The sequence below is a fragment of the Eleutherodactylus coqui genome, chromosome 4 (genome assembly GCF_035609145.1).
Source record: "Eleutherodactylus coqui strain aEleCoq1 chromosome 4, aEleCoq1.hap1, whole genome shotgun sequence".
Taxonomy (NCBI): Eukaryota; Metazoa; Chordata; class Amphibia; order Anura; family Eleutherodactylidae; genus Eleutherodactylus; species Eleutherodactylus coqui.
The window spans coordinates 290690021-290702431 of NC_089840.1; the positions used below are offsets into that span (position 1 = coordinate 290690021).

A 12411-nucleotide genomic window follows, 5' to 3' on the forward strand; every position below is an offset into this window, starting at 1 on the left:
AGATGCGTTCTCTGGAGTTTGAAAGGTTGGGTAGGCCTTCAGCAGCCTTACTTTGGAGGGGTTTTTTGCATTGGGGTTCCCTAGTCTAGGGAACTGTTTCCTGGTGGGAGCTGGATGCTTTCATCCTACCTTTTTGTTTTGTTTTAAGTTAAAAGATGAATAAAAGGCTTACTGAACCCAAACCAGGGCTGGAGGTAATGGTTATGTTTTGTCAGTTTTTTTCTATATATTTAGGCTGTGGATTATTATGCCTTATATGGTTTTGAGGGTGGTATCATATATCATGAGTGGTATTATGTGTTTTCGTGTGAGGTATTAAGTTTAAGTTTTTTCGTGGGGGGTTAGTATTATGTTATATGGGTATATTTGAAAATGAAAAATTATATGTTTACAAATATGATTGGCAGTGGAGCAGGGGATGGGTAGAGGGTGATGTGTGTGTAGTTTAGGGAGGAGGAGGGGGAAGAAAAAAGAAAGAAAGAAAAATCTTGTTTTACAAATGTGTGTTTTTTCTCTTTTTAGTGGGTTGGATTATGGGGTCGGTTCTCTTGTTTTTGTTGTTATGTTTAGTTATGTAGATTTGGTTGTATAAATGGGATAATGTGTGATTGGGGAGGCGCCCGGACCGGTTTTCACTCTTCTACTGTTTCTGTAAAATTTTGTAAATATGTATATATGTTTGGCTATTCATTCTTGCAAATATTTCTGTTTTTATAAATATGTATGTATGCTTTTTGTGACTGGATTTGGCAAATGTTTCTGTTATTTTGCTATTTTTGTTATTACACCCTGTAATGTTTTTTTACTTTTATAATAAAAAGATTCACTGTGTTATCTGTGGGGTTACATAGGACTGCAAGTCACATCTACTACATTATCTAGCATTAACCTCTTAACGCCTTTTGATGGGCTGTGGTGTTGGCGTATGTATGAAGAGAGATCTCACAGCGATCTCCCTCCATACATCACAGGTGCCGGCTGTTTCTTGCAGCCGACACCCGGTGGCAACAGCTCTGATGAGCCACCAGATTGCCATATTTCTAATAAAGAAATCTAAATAATAAAATAAAAATACATATTTGGTAGCGCTATGTTCGTAAAAGTCCGATCTATTAAAGTAACATCGTCAGAAAAAAAAAGAAAGAACGCTACAAATGTGCTTTTTTGGTCACCATGTCTGCAAGAAAAAATGCAATAAAAAGCAATCAGAAAGTCGTATTCCAAAATAGTACCAGCGCAAACTGCAGGACGTTCTGCAAAAAAATGAGCGCTTCAAAATCTACTGTGTGCAGAAGATGGCGGCAGAAAAGAATTACAAAAAATTAAATATCTTCGAAAAAAATACAAATACTATCGCAAAAAACCTATATAAATTCGGTATCGTAGTAATCGCACTGGCCCATAGAATAAAGTTATCATGTCATCTTTGTTGCAGTTTGTGCACCATAGAAAACGGCGGAATTTAATTTTTTTCCATTTCTCTCAACAGAATTTTTTCGGTTTTTCATTATATGGTACATTAAATAGTAGCATTTAAAAATACAACTCGACCCGCAAAAAACAAGCTTTCATACAGCGACGTTGGTGGATAAATAAAGGAGTTACGACTTTAAAAGTGGGGAGGAAAGAAAATGGGAAAACAAAGAAAAGCTTGGTCACTAAGGGGTCAAGGGATTATGACGATACGCAAACAGTTCAGCCCCACCGTCAGACACAATCAGCTCTGCTTCATTTGTGATCCACGTGTACTTACCATATTTGTCCACAATGAACTGCATGTTTGTACCATCAGCCTTTATTGCGTAAGTTCCCAGCGCTGCATCGGGAGACAGATGGTAGGAGAGGTCTGTAATCCCTGAATCATCGCTGACATTTTTCCATTGGGCCAAACGGTTGTTTTGGGGATCCTGCAGATCAGTAATAAAAATAGAACGAATGGAATATTGAGGGGTTTAGATGGAATAACTGCCCCCTACCCAGATAATAAAACTACCCCCCCTGCAGTTCACTGAGACAACGCTCAGCCCAAGAGCAGCGCTGTCTGCCTCTCTCAGAGCAGTATATCCTAGCACAGCCTGAACCACCTGTCAGACACAAACACCAACACCCCCCCCCCCCCCACACACAATCACACCCAATCAGCTGCCTGTAAACCCAAGACTCTATAGGGCAAATTTATCAAGGGTTTTGCACCAATTTTCTTGACTCGTCGCAAGTTTGACGTTTGTGGGTTTTTGCTTAATAATGTGCAACTTTTAGCTGTTCTTCACTTCGGCAGCGAGAACAAGGGACATGGTTTGCGTGGTGTAAGTTTTTTTTAGACATATTTAAGAATGGTGAATCTTTAAAAAGTCATAAGATTAGACATAAATACAATCCAGTAAGTGGGAAGCATAAAATATACTCAAAATGTCTAGAAATAAAGATGCAGCACTGTGATAAACTTGGTGCAAATAATGCAACACGGTGTCCAACAAAGAAAAATCATACACAATAAATCTCCCCCCATGTGAACAGTGGGGGCGGAGCCTAGAACTATCAAGGAAAGAATCTATGAAGCCTATGTCTCTCAGTGTGGCTCCCTCTATGTCGCCTGTGTGTTATGTGTGATGACATAGCCAAGACTCCACTGATAATAACTTACCTGGAGCTCAACCAGCTGATACTGAGGAGACAAAATATAAAAATCACATTAAACATGAGACAATGAGTAATTGCATGCAGCAGAGTCATATATAATGTGTTCAAACAGACAACGAGGTCATTATGTACAGAGGGGTTTTATACAGAGCCGAGTCGCATTATTATGACCACCAGCTAGTATCCAGAGTAACCACCGTGTGCCTCACAGACAGCAGCTAGAGAGGCTGGGAGAGACTCAGTAAGGTGTAGGTAGGTAGTCTCAGGTATCTGGAGCCATACTGACTGCATTCCACAATTGCTGGAGGGTCTATAGAGCGAACACGATGATCAAGGTCTCATAGAGGCTCAATTGGGTTCAAGTCTGGGGAATTAGGGGGCCAGGTAAGTACTTGGAAGTCTTGGTCATGCTCTTCCAACTACTGTCGGACATTTCTAGCCGCTGACATGTTGAATTGTCTTGCTGGAAGATCTCATCTGCTCCAGGGAAGACAATCAGCATGTATGGGTATAGGTAATCTGCAAGGATGGATGCATAACCAAATTGGTTCAGTGCCTTCCACATAGGTGAGTGTAGTGGCCCAGAGTAGGGATGTCTATAGACTAGATGCATGCCCGTTTTGTGTAAACTGTCTTGTGTATATTTGTGTGCTCTTGTTTTGGTTCCTGTTCTGTGCAAATGCTAACAAGCTTTGTTGGGGCAAACTGTCTCCCCCTAACTAGTTTTTGAGTGTGGTATTGTGGGAGTTTAGGAGAAGTTTGGGGGCAGAGTAGAGAGTAGTGAAGAGAGAGAACAGAGATGTAGTCAATGTAAGAGGACGTGTCAGTGAGAGGCTGCAGCTCCCTCTTGCTTCTGCCTGTTTGTAGTCGTGGGCCTATCTCATTTGCCGTGGGATAATTTCCCCTCCGGGGACTGAAGCACTGAGTAATGGCTCCAGCATTGACAAGTCAAAAGGAGTAACTAACAAGCCAGAAAAGGCAATAATTGTGTGTTGATCCACGGTGTCAGGAGTGTTTATTCCCGAAGATCATCAATCAGATAACTTAGGACACCTAGATTACGGGAAGAAAAGTGCCTCCTAGAAGAACGTGTAACAGAGTTGAGTCAAAAAGGAAGCCTGCCAGAAGTGTTGTGTCTGGGACTATTGTTTACATCTGCCTGTTCGTTTTTTTGCACCGCGCATAGCTGGGCTGGGCCACGTTCTGCCATTGCTGAGAAAGGGATCACAGAGCCACCCATGACAATCCATCTTGAGAATCCCATGGTCTCACCCGTAATGGCCGGCCTCCGCTCGGACGCTGAATGAGCGACCGATAAAATACTAGGATAAACTCCCATAACGCTGCCGCCACCGGCTTGTGGTCTTCCAGCAATGGTTGCAGGTTGTTTGTTCTCTGATATTTCTCGCCAGACACGCCAACGTCCATCCATTTGAGGAAACAGAAAACGTGACTCATTGGAGAAGGCAACCCTTCACCAATCAGTGGTGGTTCGATTTCAATACTGACGAGCAAATTGGACTCTTTTCTTCCGATTGGCACAATGACCATCAGAGGTAGTGTTCTCTGATCTGTTGTGTTAGACACGTCTGGTAGCCCCCCCCCCGGGTTCATGGTGAGTGGCTCCGCTGTAATGTATCAGTCAGCCTTCCGGGATTACTTTGCGGGGGTCCAATGACGTCCCTCTGTGAGCCCTTCACATGCCACGATCTACATAGATGTGGTGTCCCGATGTATCCCCGCTGTTGCAGTGGGAGGTTGGCTATTGGTGACAGCTGGCTCCCGCTGTCGGATAGCACAGGATCTCTGCTGATCTCACGCTATCCACAGGATGTAAGTGTATGTCCTGTTGCGATAAGTACCCCACAGCCAGGCATATATATATATAAATGTTCTGCTGCCATAACTTTATCTTCATTAATATAGCTGTGAGGAGCTCATTTTTCGTCAATATGACCTGTAATTTATATTGGTACAGTTTTGGAGTACATACGGGTTTTTCATTACATTTTGTTCTTGGAGACACGGTGACTAAAAAATTCAATTCCGCAGTGTATTTTTTTTTTTCTTTGCTGATGATTTTCACCATGTGGGATAAGTACTCTTACTGTGATAGATCAGACATTCATGGATGCAGCGATACTAAATATGCTTTTTATTTAGAATATTTTTCATGTATAAATATATAGGAAAGGACGAGCCGTAAAAAAATCTTTTTACCACCTTTTATTTTTTTCTAATTGATACTTTTTTTTTTTTACTTTTAAATTTTTTTTGAGTCCCCACAGGGGATTTATGCTTGCGATTTATTTTATCACTCATACAGTATAATACAATACCATAGTGTTACATTATACCACATCTTGTCAGGCAATCTATTTGGCTGCTATGGCCTCTATTTGGCTTCTGAAGGCCTCCATGGCTAATTGTCTATGAATCCATACCTCTGACATGGCTTGATAGACTGCCTGTCAGGATGCAGTATAGTGCAGTACTATAGCATTGCATTATATTCTATGAGCGTTCCAGCGATCACAAGTTCAAATCCCCAATAAGGACTAAAAATACGTTTTAAAAAGCTTCATCAAATTTTTACAGAAAATGCTCTTTTTATAATTAAATTTTTTTTAAAAAATCTAACATCTTGGTTACTGAAAAAATGTTGTCAAAGTCATGAGTGAACCAATTGGTTTCCTCAGAAGTGAAGGAATTAATATAATTCCTTACTTAGATTATTTGTTAATAACCTCAAACAATTCCCACAGGCGGAGCTACACCTGGGGGAGATGCTCAAACTTATCACCGAGCTAGGGTTGCTTATACATTTTGAAAAATCTAGCCTAAAACCAGATACTAAGATAAGTTTTTCACAGAGTTCTTTTGGACTCTTATAAATGTTACTCTTTTTTACCTCCTACTAAAAGAAAGGATTTGATCCTCTCCGTTAGTAAATTTAAGAGAAAGGACTTGGTCTCTGTAAGAGAGAGCATGAAGGTCTTCAGGCAAATGGCGGCTTGTTTGCCAATGGTCCCTTGGTCTCAATTCCATTCCAGACCCTTACAGCAAGAAATTATGTCGGCCTGGGATAGGAGGCAACTCTCACCAGATAAAAAGTTTAAATTCTCAGCTATGGGGAAAAAGTCTTTAGATTGGTGGTTAGCAACTCACAACCTGAAAAAAGGGGTGCGGTGGTCCCTATCCCTGTCCATTGTGGTAAATACCGACGCTAGAAGGTCAGGTTGGGGGGCAAAAATAGCGAATGAGAACCTGCAAGGTTCCTGGTCGGTCTATGTCAGCTCTCTATCAAAAGGGGTTAAAAACTGCTTCTCCTTCAGATTCTCAGCTGTAACTATTATCTAAGGACCTGACCTGCTAATGCTTGTTTGCGGAAGCAGAGGCTTTAATCTTGCACCTTTGTTTTTTTGCCATCTGCAGGACTAAAGCCCAGGAGCAAGCGCTTTATATTTACCACAGTTGGTCCTTAACCCCTTAGTGACCGAGCCTGTTTGCACCTTAATGCCCAGGCCAAATTTTGGAAATCTGACATGTGCCACTGTGACATAGAATAACTCCGTAAAGGTTTTGCTTATCCAAGTGATTCTGACAATGTTTTTTTGTCACATGTTGTACTTCGTTTAGGCGGTAAAAATAGGCCGATACAATTTGTTTATATTTATTAAAAGCGCCAAAATTGGGAAAATTTTAAAAAATTGTCATTTTTTCACATTTCAACTGCAATATCTCAAATATGTGCAAACATACTGTACACATTTTTGCTAAGATATATATTCCCATTTGTTTACTTTATTCTGGATACACATTGGAAAAACTTCACGTTTTTTTTTACCATTTAGAAGACATACAAATTTAACAATGATTTTTAACATTTTGAGGAACACTTTATTTTCCGGCACCAAGCCAAGATTGCAAAGGCTCACAGGTGTCAGAATGATAGACACCCCCACAAATGACCCCATTTTAAAAACTACACCCCTTAATGTATTCACTGAGGTGGGGGGGGCAGGAGTATTTTTACCGCACAGTTTTTTTTCAGGAATTAATGCAATTTAGAGAAGAAAAAAATAAGATTTCATATTTTTGCAAATATGCCTCTTAGAAGACAGGATTTTTTTCTATGATGCACATGAAAATGAGGATTTGCACCCAAAATGGATACCCATGTTTGTCCTGTGTTCAGAGGCATACCCATTGTGGCCCTAATCTTGTTCTTATTCACCGCACACAGAGACTGGGAGCTTTTATAGACTCTGCAGAGGGGCACAAAAAATTAACCCACTGTATAGCGATGAGAACTACGGCTAATTCACCGCACATAGAGAATGGTAGCTTGTATAGACTCTGAGCAAGAACAGAAAACATGTAAATTAAAAATGGTAAATTCCTATGTACTGTGTGTACACCCCTGGCAGTACACTGCATAAAACCTCTACCAGTGGGCAGAATACAACCAGGATGCTTGGGAAAAAAATTGGTGCACTACAGGTCCCAGTCAGCCAAAATGCTAATGCACACAATGAGGGGTAGCCCTAAGAAGAAACACTTGAATATGGTGTGCTGTGCTGTCAGCTTGCTCACTTCATATATGTTTCACGATCCACTGCTTGCTCCGGCTGGTTCACCTGCCCCCCGGTCCTGGGCTTTAAACAACAGAGAATTCCATGCAGGAAAGAGTGTAATCCCGGCTGCTTGTAGAGTAAAATTTATAATCTTCCTTTATTTAGTCATAATTAATATTGCCAGGTATACACATCTCTAACCCGACGCGTATCGCGGCACAGAGCCTTCGTCATGTGGGATGATCTGAATAGAGTGTGGGACCAGCTTAAATTGGTGGAACAGAACAGATAATTACAATGACTGTCAGCTGTACGAGCTATAGGGCAAAGGGAAAGTACACAGAAACATCAGACTATTACTAGGGAGATAATGCAAGTATCAACATGACACGGAATGGATACCATCGGGCGCTCTGCCAAAACTTCATATATTCCATTTGTTGCAAGATTAACCCCCAGTAATAGTTTGCTGTTTCTGTGTACTTTCCCTTTGCCCTATAGGCCGTACAGCTGACAGTCATTGTAATTATCTGTTCTGTCCACCTATTTAAGTTGGTCCCACACTCTATTCAGATCATCCCACGTGACGAAGGCTCTGTGCCGCCGATACGCGTCGGGTTAGAGATGTGTATACCTGGCAATATTAATTATGACTAAATAAAGCAAGATTATAAATTTTACTCTGCAAGCAGCCTGGATTACACTCTTTGCTGCATGGAATTTTTTGTTAGCCCTAAGAAGGACTGTTGGTTCTTGAAGTCTGGATCCCTGCCTAACCGCACCCTATACTAACACTTTCCGTATCTCAGCAGCATTTTCCCTAACCTCTGCCAGCATGCATCTGAGGCGAGCCGCGGGCGGCACCAGTTTAAGTATTCGGCAGTCACCTGATCCCGCCAGCCACTCACTGCTGTATACGTGCAGAGGGCTGGCACGTCTCAGCAGGAAGTGGTAATGCCTTCCCTGTATGTTTATTGGCTAAAAAATGGCGCTAAACATACGGGGAAGGAAATGAAATTCCCTTGAGCATCTCGAATAGCCTAATACTCGATCGGGCATCAAGCTCGGACTGAGGTTCCAGCATGGGGCCACCTTTATAGAGGCGATCGCCCTGCATAGTAGGAAGGGCCTTATCATCTTCCCTGTATTGCAGGGCCAGTTGTCAGAAACCCCACGTGTATGCCTCTTGGTCACGATCGTGTGGGCCCCGTGCTTAGTTACCCACACGATCGTAACAATACTTCTAGGATATGCCAGAACTACTTAAGAAGATACAAAGAATCCAGTAGTCTACAAAGAGTGGAATGGTCTGCAGGGTCTCAAGACTTAAAGGGGTTGTCTCGCGGCAGCAAGTGGGGTTATACACTTCTGTATGGCCATATTAATGCACTTTGTAATATACATCGTGCATTAAATATGAGCCATACAGAAGTTATTCACTTACCTGCTCCGTTGCTAGCGTCCCCGTCGCCATGGTTCCGTCTAATTTCGGTGTCTTCTTGCCTTTTTAGACGCGCTTGCGCAGATCCGTCTTCTCCCTTCTTCTCCCTTCGGCTCCGCTCGGCAGCATCGGCATTTTGGCTCCGCCCCCTTGTACGCATCATCGCGTAGCTCCGCCCCATGATGTGTGCCGGTTCCAGCCTCCTGATTGGCTGGAATCGGCACGTGACGGGGGCGGAGCTACGCGATGAGGCGTACAAGGGGGCGGAGCCAAAATGCCGATGCTGCCGAGCGGAGCCGAAGGGAGAAGAAGGGAGAAGACGGATCTGCGCAAGCGCGTCTAAAAAGGCAAGAAGACACCGAAATTAGACGGAACCATGGCGACGGGGACGCTAGCAACGGAGCAGGTAAGTGAATAACTTCTGTATGGCTCATATTTAATGCACGATGTATATTACAAAGTGCATTAATATGGCCATACAGAAGTGTATAGACCCACTTGATTTCGCGAGACCACCCCTTTAAACCACATTGAGCTTGTTTGGGGTGAACTGGACAGAAGGGTGAAAGCAAAGAAATTGGCAAGTGCAGCACATTTGTGGGAACTTCTGCAACAACGTTGGGAAGAAATGTAAGTATCTGATTGTAATTTTATAAAGAATGCCTCAATGGTGGAAAACAACATCTTATGGGTGAGCGCATTATTTTATGATTTCCAATACATTGAAATAAGATTCTTGAAAAGGAATACCTCTTTAATGTAATTGGATTTGATGTAATACAATAGATATAATAAGGTCACAATGTAATACAGATGAACAGTTTTACATAATATATTAAACTTACCGTTTTTTTTTTTTAATTCCAAATCTTGATCCAGTGTTACCATACGGATATTAACTGAGGGAGAAGATGAGAAATGTGTCAGATAAGTATGACATGTTACAGTGCATTATCGAAAACCGAACGTTTAATATCGTGTTAGCCAGCAGAACAAAATGTGATTGTTCTCAGTAAGGCCTCATGTCCGCGGCACACGCAGATTTCCAGAAGACCTACGAGTCAGTGTGGAAATTATTTTTAAATGTTTAATGGTGATCGTGGATACCATTTTTTTTATTGTAAAAATGTACGCTGATCGTTTGAGTGTGAAAAAATTGCAAGCCCAAAGTGATTGCCTTCCCCCTCCTCCCCACATCTCTGCTTGGGCTACAAACAGAGAGGTATCTGCTTACAAATCTGCAATTGAATTGCGGATAAATTGCCAATCGCTCGCTTCCATAGGGATTAATGGAGCCAATTGGTGCAGAATCCGCAGTAAAATGGAGCATGGTGTGATTTCTTTTCCATATGTGGCATCCGCATGTCAATCTACCTCACCTCTATGTGTATATACTGAGGAGAATCTACCTCACCTCTGTGTGTATATACTAAGGAGAATCTACCTCAGCTCTATGTGTGTATACTGAGGAGAATCTACCTCAACTCTATGTGTATATACTGAGGAGAATCTACCTCCCCTCTAGGTGTATATCCGGAGAAGAATCTACCTTACCTTTATGTGTATATACTGGGGAGGATCTACCTCACGTCTATGTGTATATACTGAGGAGAATCTACCTCCCCTCTATGTGCATATCCGGAGAAGAATCTACCTTACCTTTATGTGTATATACTGAGGAGAATCTACCTCACCTCTGTGTATATACTGAGGAGAATCTACCTTCCCTCTATGTGTATATCCGGAGGAGAATCTACCTTACCTTTATGTGTATATACTGGGGAGAATCTACCTCACCTCTATGTGTATATACTGAGGAGAATCTAACTGACCTCTATGTGTATATACTGAGGAGAATCTACCTCACCTCTATGTGTATATACTGAGGAGAATCTACCTCCCCTCTATTTGTATATCCGGAGGAGAATCTACCTTACCTGTATGTGTATATATTGGGGAGCATCTACCTTACCTCTATGTGTATATACTGAGGAGAATCTACCTCAGCTCTATGTGTATATACAGAGGAGAATCTACCTCACTTCTATGTGTATATACTGAGGAGAATCTACCTCAGTTCCATGTGTATATGCGTAGGAGAATCTACCTTACCTCTATGTGTACAGTATATACTGAGGAGAATCTACCTCACCTCTATCTGTATATACTGAGAAGAATCTACCTCACCTCTATGTGTATATACTGAGGAGAATCTACCTCACCTCAATGTGTATATACTGAGAAGAATCTACCTCAGCTCTATGTGTATATACTGAGGAGAATCAACCTCACCTCTATGTGTATATACTGAGGAGAATCTACCTCACCTCTGTGTATATATACTGAGGAGAATCTACATCAGCTCTATGTGTATATACTGAGGAGAATCTACCTCACCTCTATGTGTATATACTGAGGAGAATCTACCTCACCTCTGTGTGTATATACTGAGGAGAATCTACCTCAGCTCTATGTGTGTATACTGAGGAGAATCTACCTCAACTCTATGTGTATATACTGAGGAGAATCTACCTCCCCTCTAGGTGTATATCCGGAGAAGAATCTACCTTACCTTTATGTGTATATACTGGGGAGAATCTACCTCACCTCTATGTGTATATACTGAGGAGAATCTACCTCCCCTCTATGTGCATATCCGGAGAAGAATCTACCTTACCTTTATGTGTATATACTGAGGAGAATCTACCTCACCTCTATGTGTATATACTGAGGAGAATCTACCTTCCCTCTATGTGTATATCCGGAGGAGAATCTACCTTACCTTTATGTGTATATACTGGGGAGAATCTACCTCACCTCTATGTGTATATACTGAGGAGAATCTAACTGACCTCTATGTGTATATACTGAGGAGAATCTACCTCACCTCTATGTGTATATACTGAGGAGAATCTACCTCCCCTCTATTTGTATATCCGGAGGAGAATCTACCTTACCTGTATGTGTATATATTGGGGAGCATCTACCTTACCTCTATGTGTATATACTGAGGAGAATCTACCTCAGCTCTATGTGTATATACAGAGGAGAATCTACCTCACTTCTATGTGTATATACTGAGGAGAATCTACCTCAGTTCCATGTGTATATGCGTAGGAGAATCTACCTTACCTCTATGTGTACAGTATATACTGAGGAGAATCTACCTCACCTCTATCTGTATATACTGAGAAGAATCTACCTCACCTCTATGTGTATATACTGAGGAGAATCTACCTCACCTCAATGTGTATATACTGAGAAGAATCTACCTCAGCTCTATGTGTATATACTGAGGAGAATCAACCTCACCTCTATGTGTATATACTGAGGAGAATCTACCTCACCTCTGTGTATATATACTGAGGAGAATCTACATCAGCTCTATGTGTATATACTGAGGAGAATCTACCTCACCTCTATGTGTATATACTGAGGAGAATCTACCTCACCTCTGTGTGTATATACTGAGGAGAATCTACCTCACCTCTATGTGTATATACTAAGGATAATCTACCTCACCTCTGTGTGTGTATACTTAAGTGAATCTGCCTCACCCGTGTGTGTATATACTGAGGAGAATCTACCTCACCTCATTGTTTATATACTGAGGAGATTCTACCTCAGCTCTATGTGTATATACTGAAGAGAATCTACCTCACCTCTATGTTTATATACTGAGGAGAATCTACCTTAGCTTTGACGCCAGTAGCAGCGCGCTCGAGGCAGAAGCAGAGGCACGAGCGGAGGGCA

At 41.8% G+C, this 12411-nt stretch overlaps 1 protein-coding gene across 1 annotated transcript in view; it reads right to left on the reverse strand.

Annotated features, from left to right (window-relative positions):
- LOC136626755 (alpha-2-macroglobulin-like protein 1) overlaps positions 1–12411 on the reverse strand; it is a 237447-nt gene that overhangs the window by 197425 nt on the left and 27611 nt on the right. The window contains exons 5-8 of the mRNA XM_066601761.1: positions 9504–9557; positions 5559–5614; positions 2645–2665; positions 1754–1907 (exon numbers count right to left, since the gene is read on the reverse strand). Coding sequence (XP_066457858.1) covers positions 1754–1907; positions 2645–2665; positions 5559–5614; positions 9504–9557 — 285 coding nt within the window. The remainder of the gene's footprint in view (positions 1–1753; positions 1908–2644; positions 2666–5558; positions 5615–9503; positions 9558–12411) is intronic.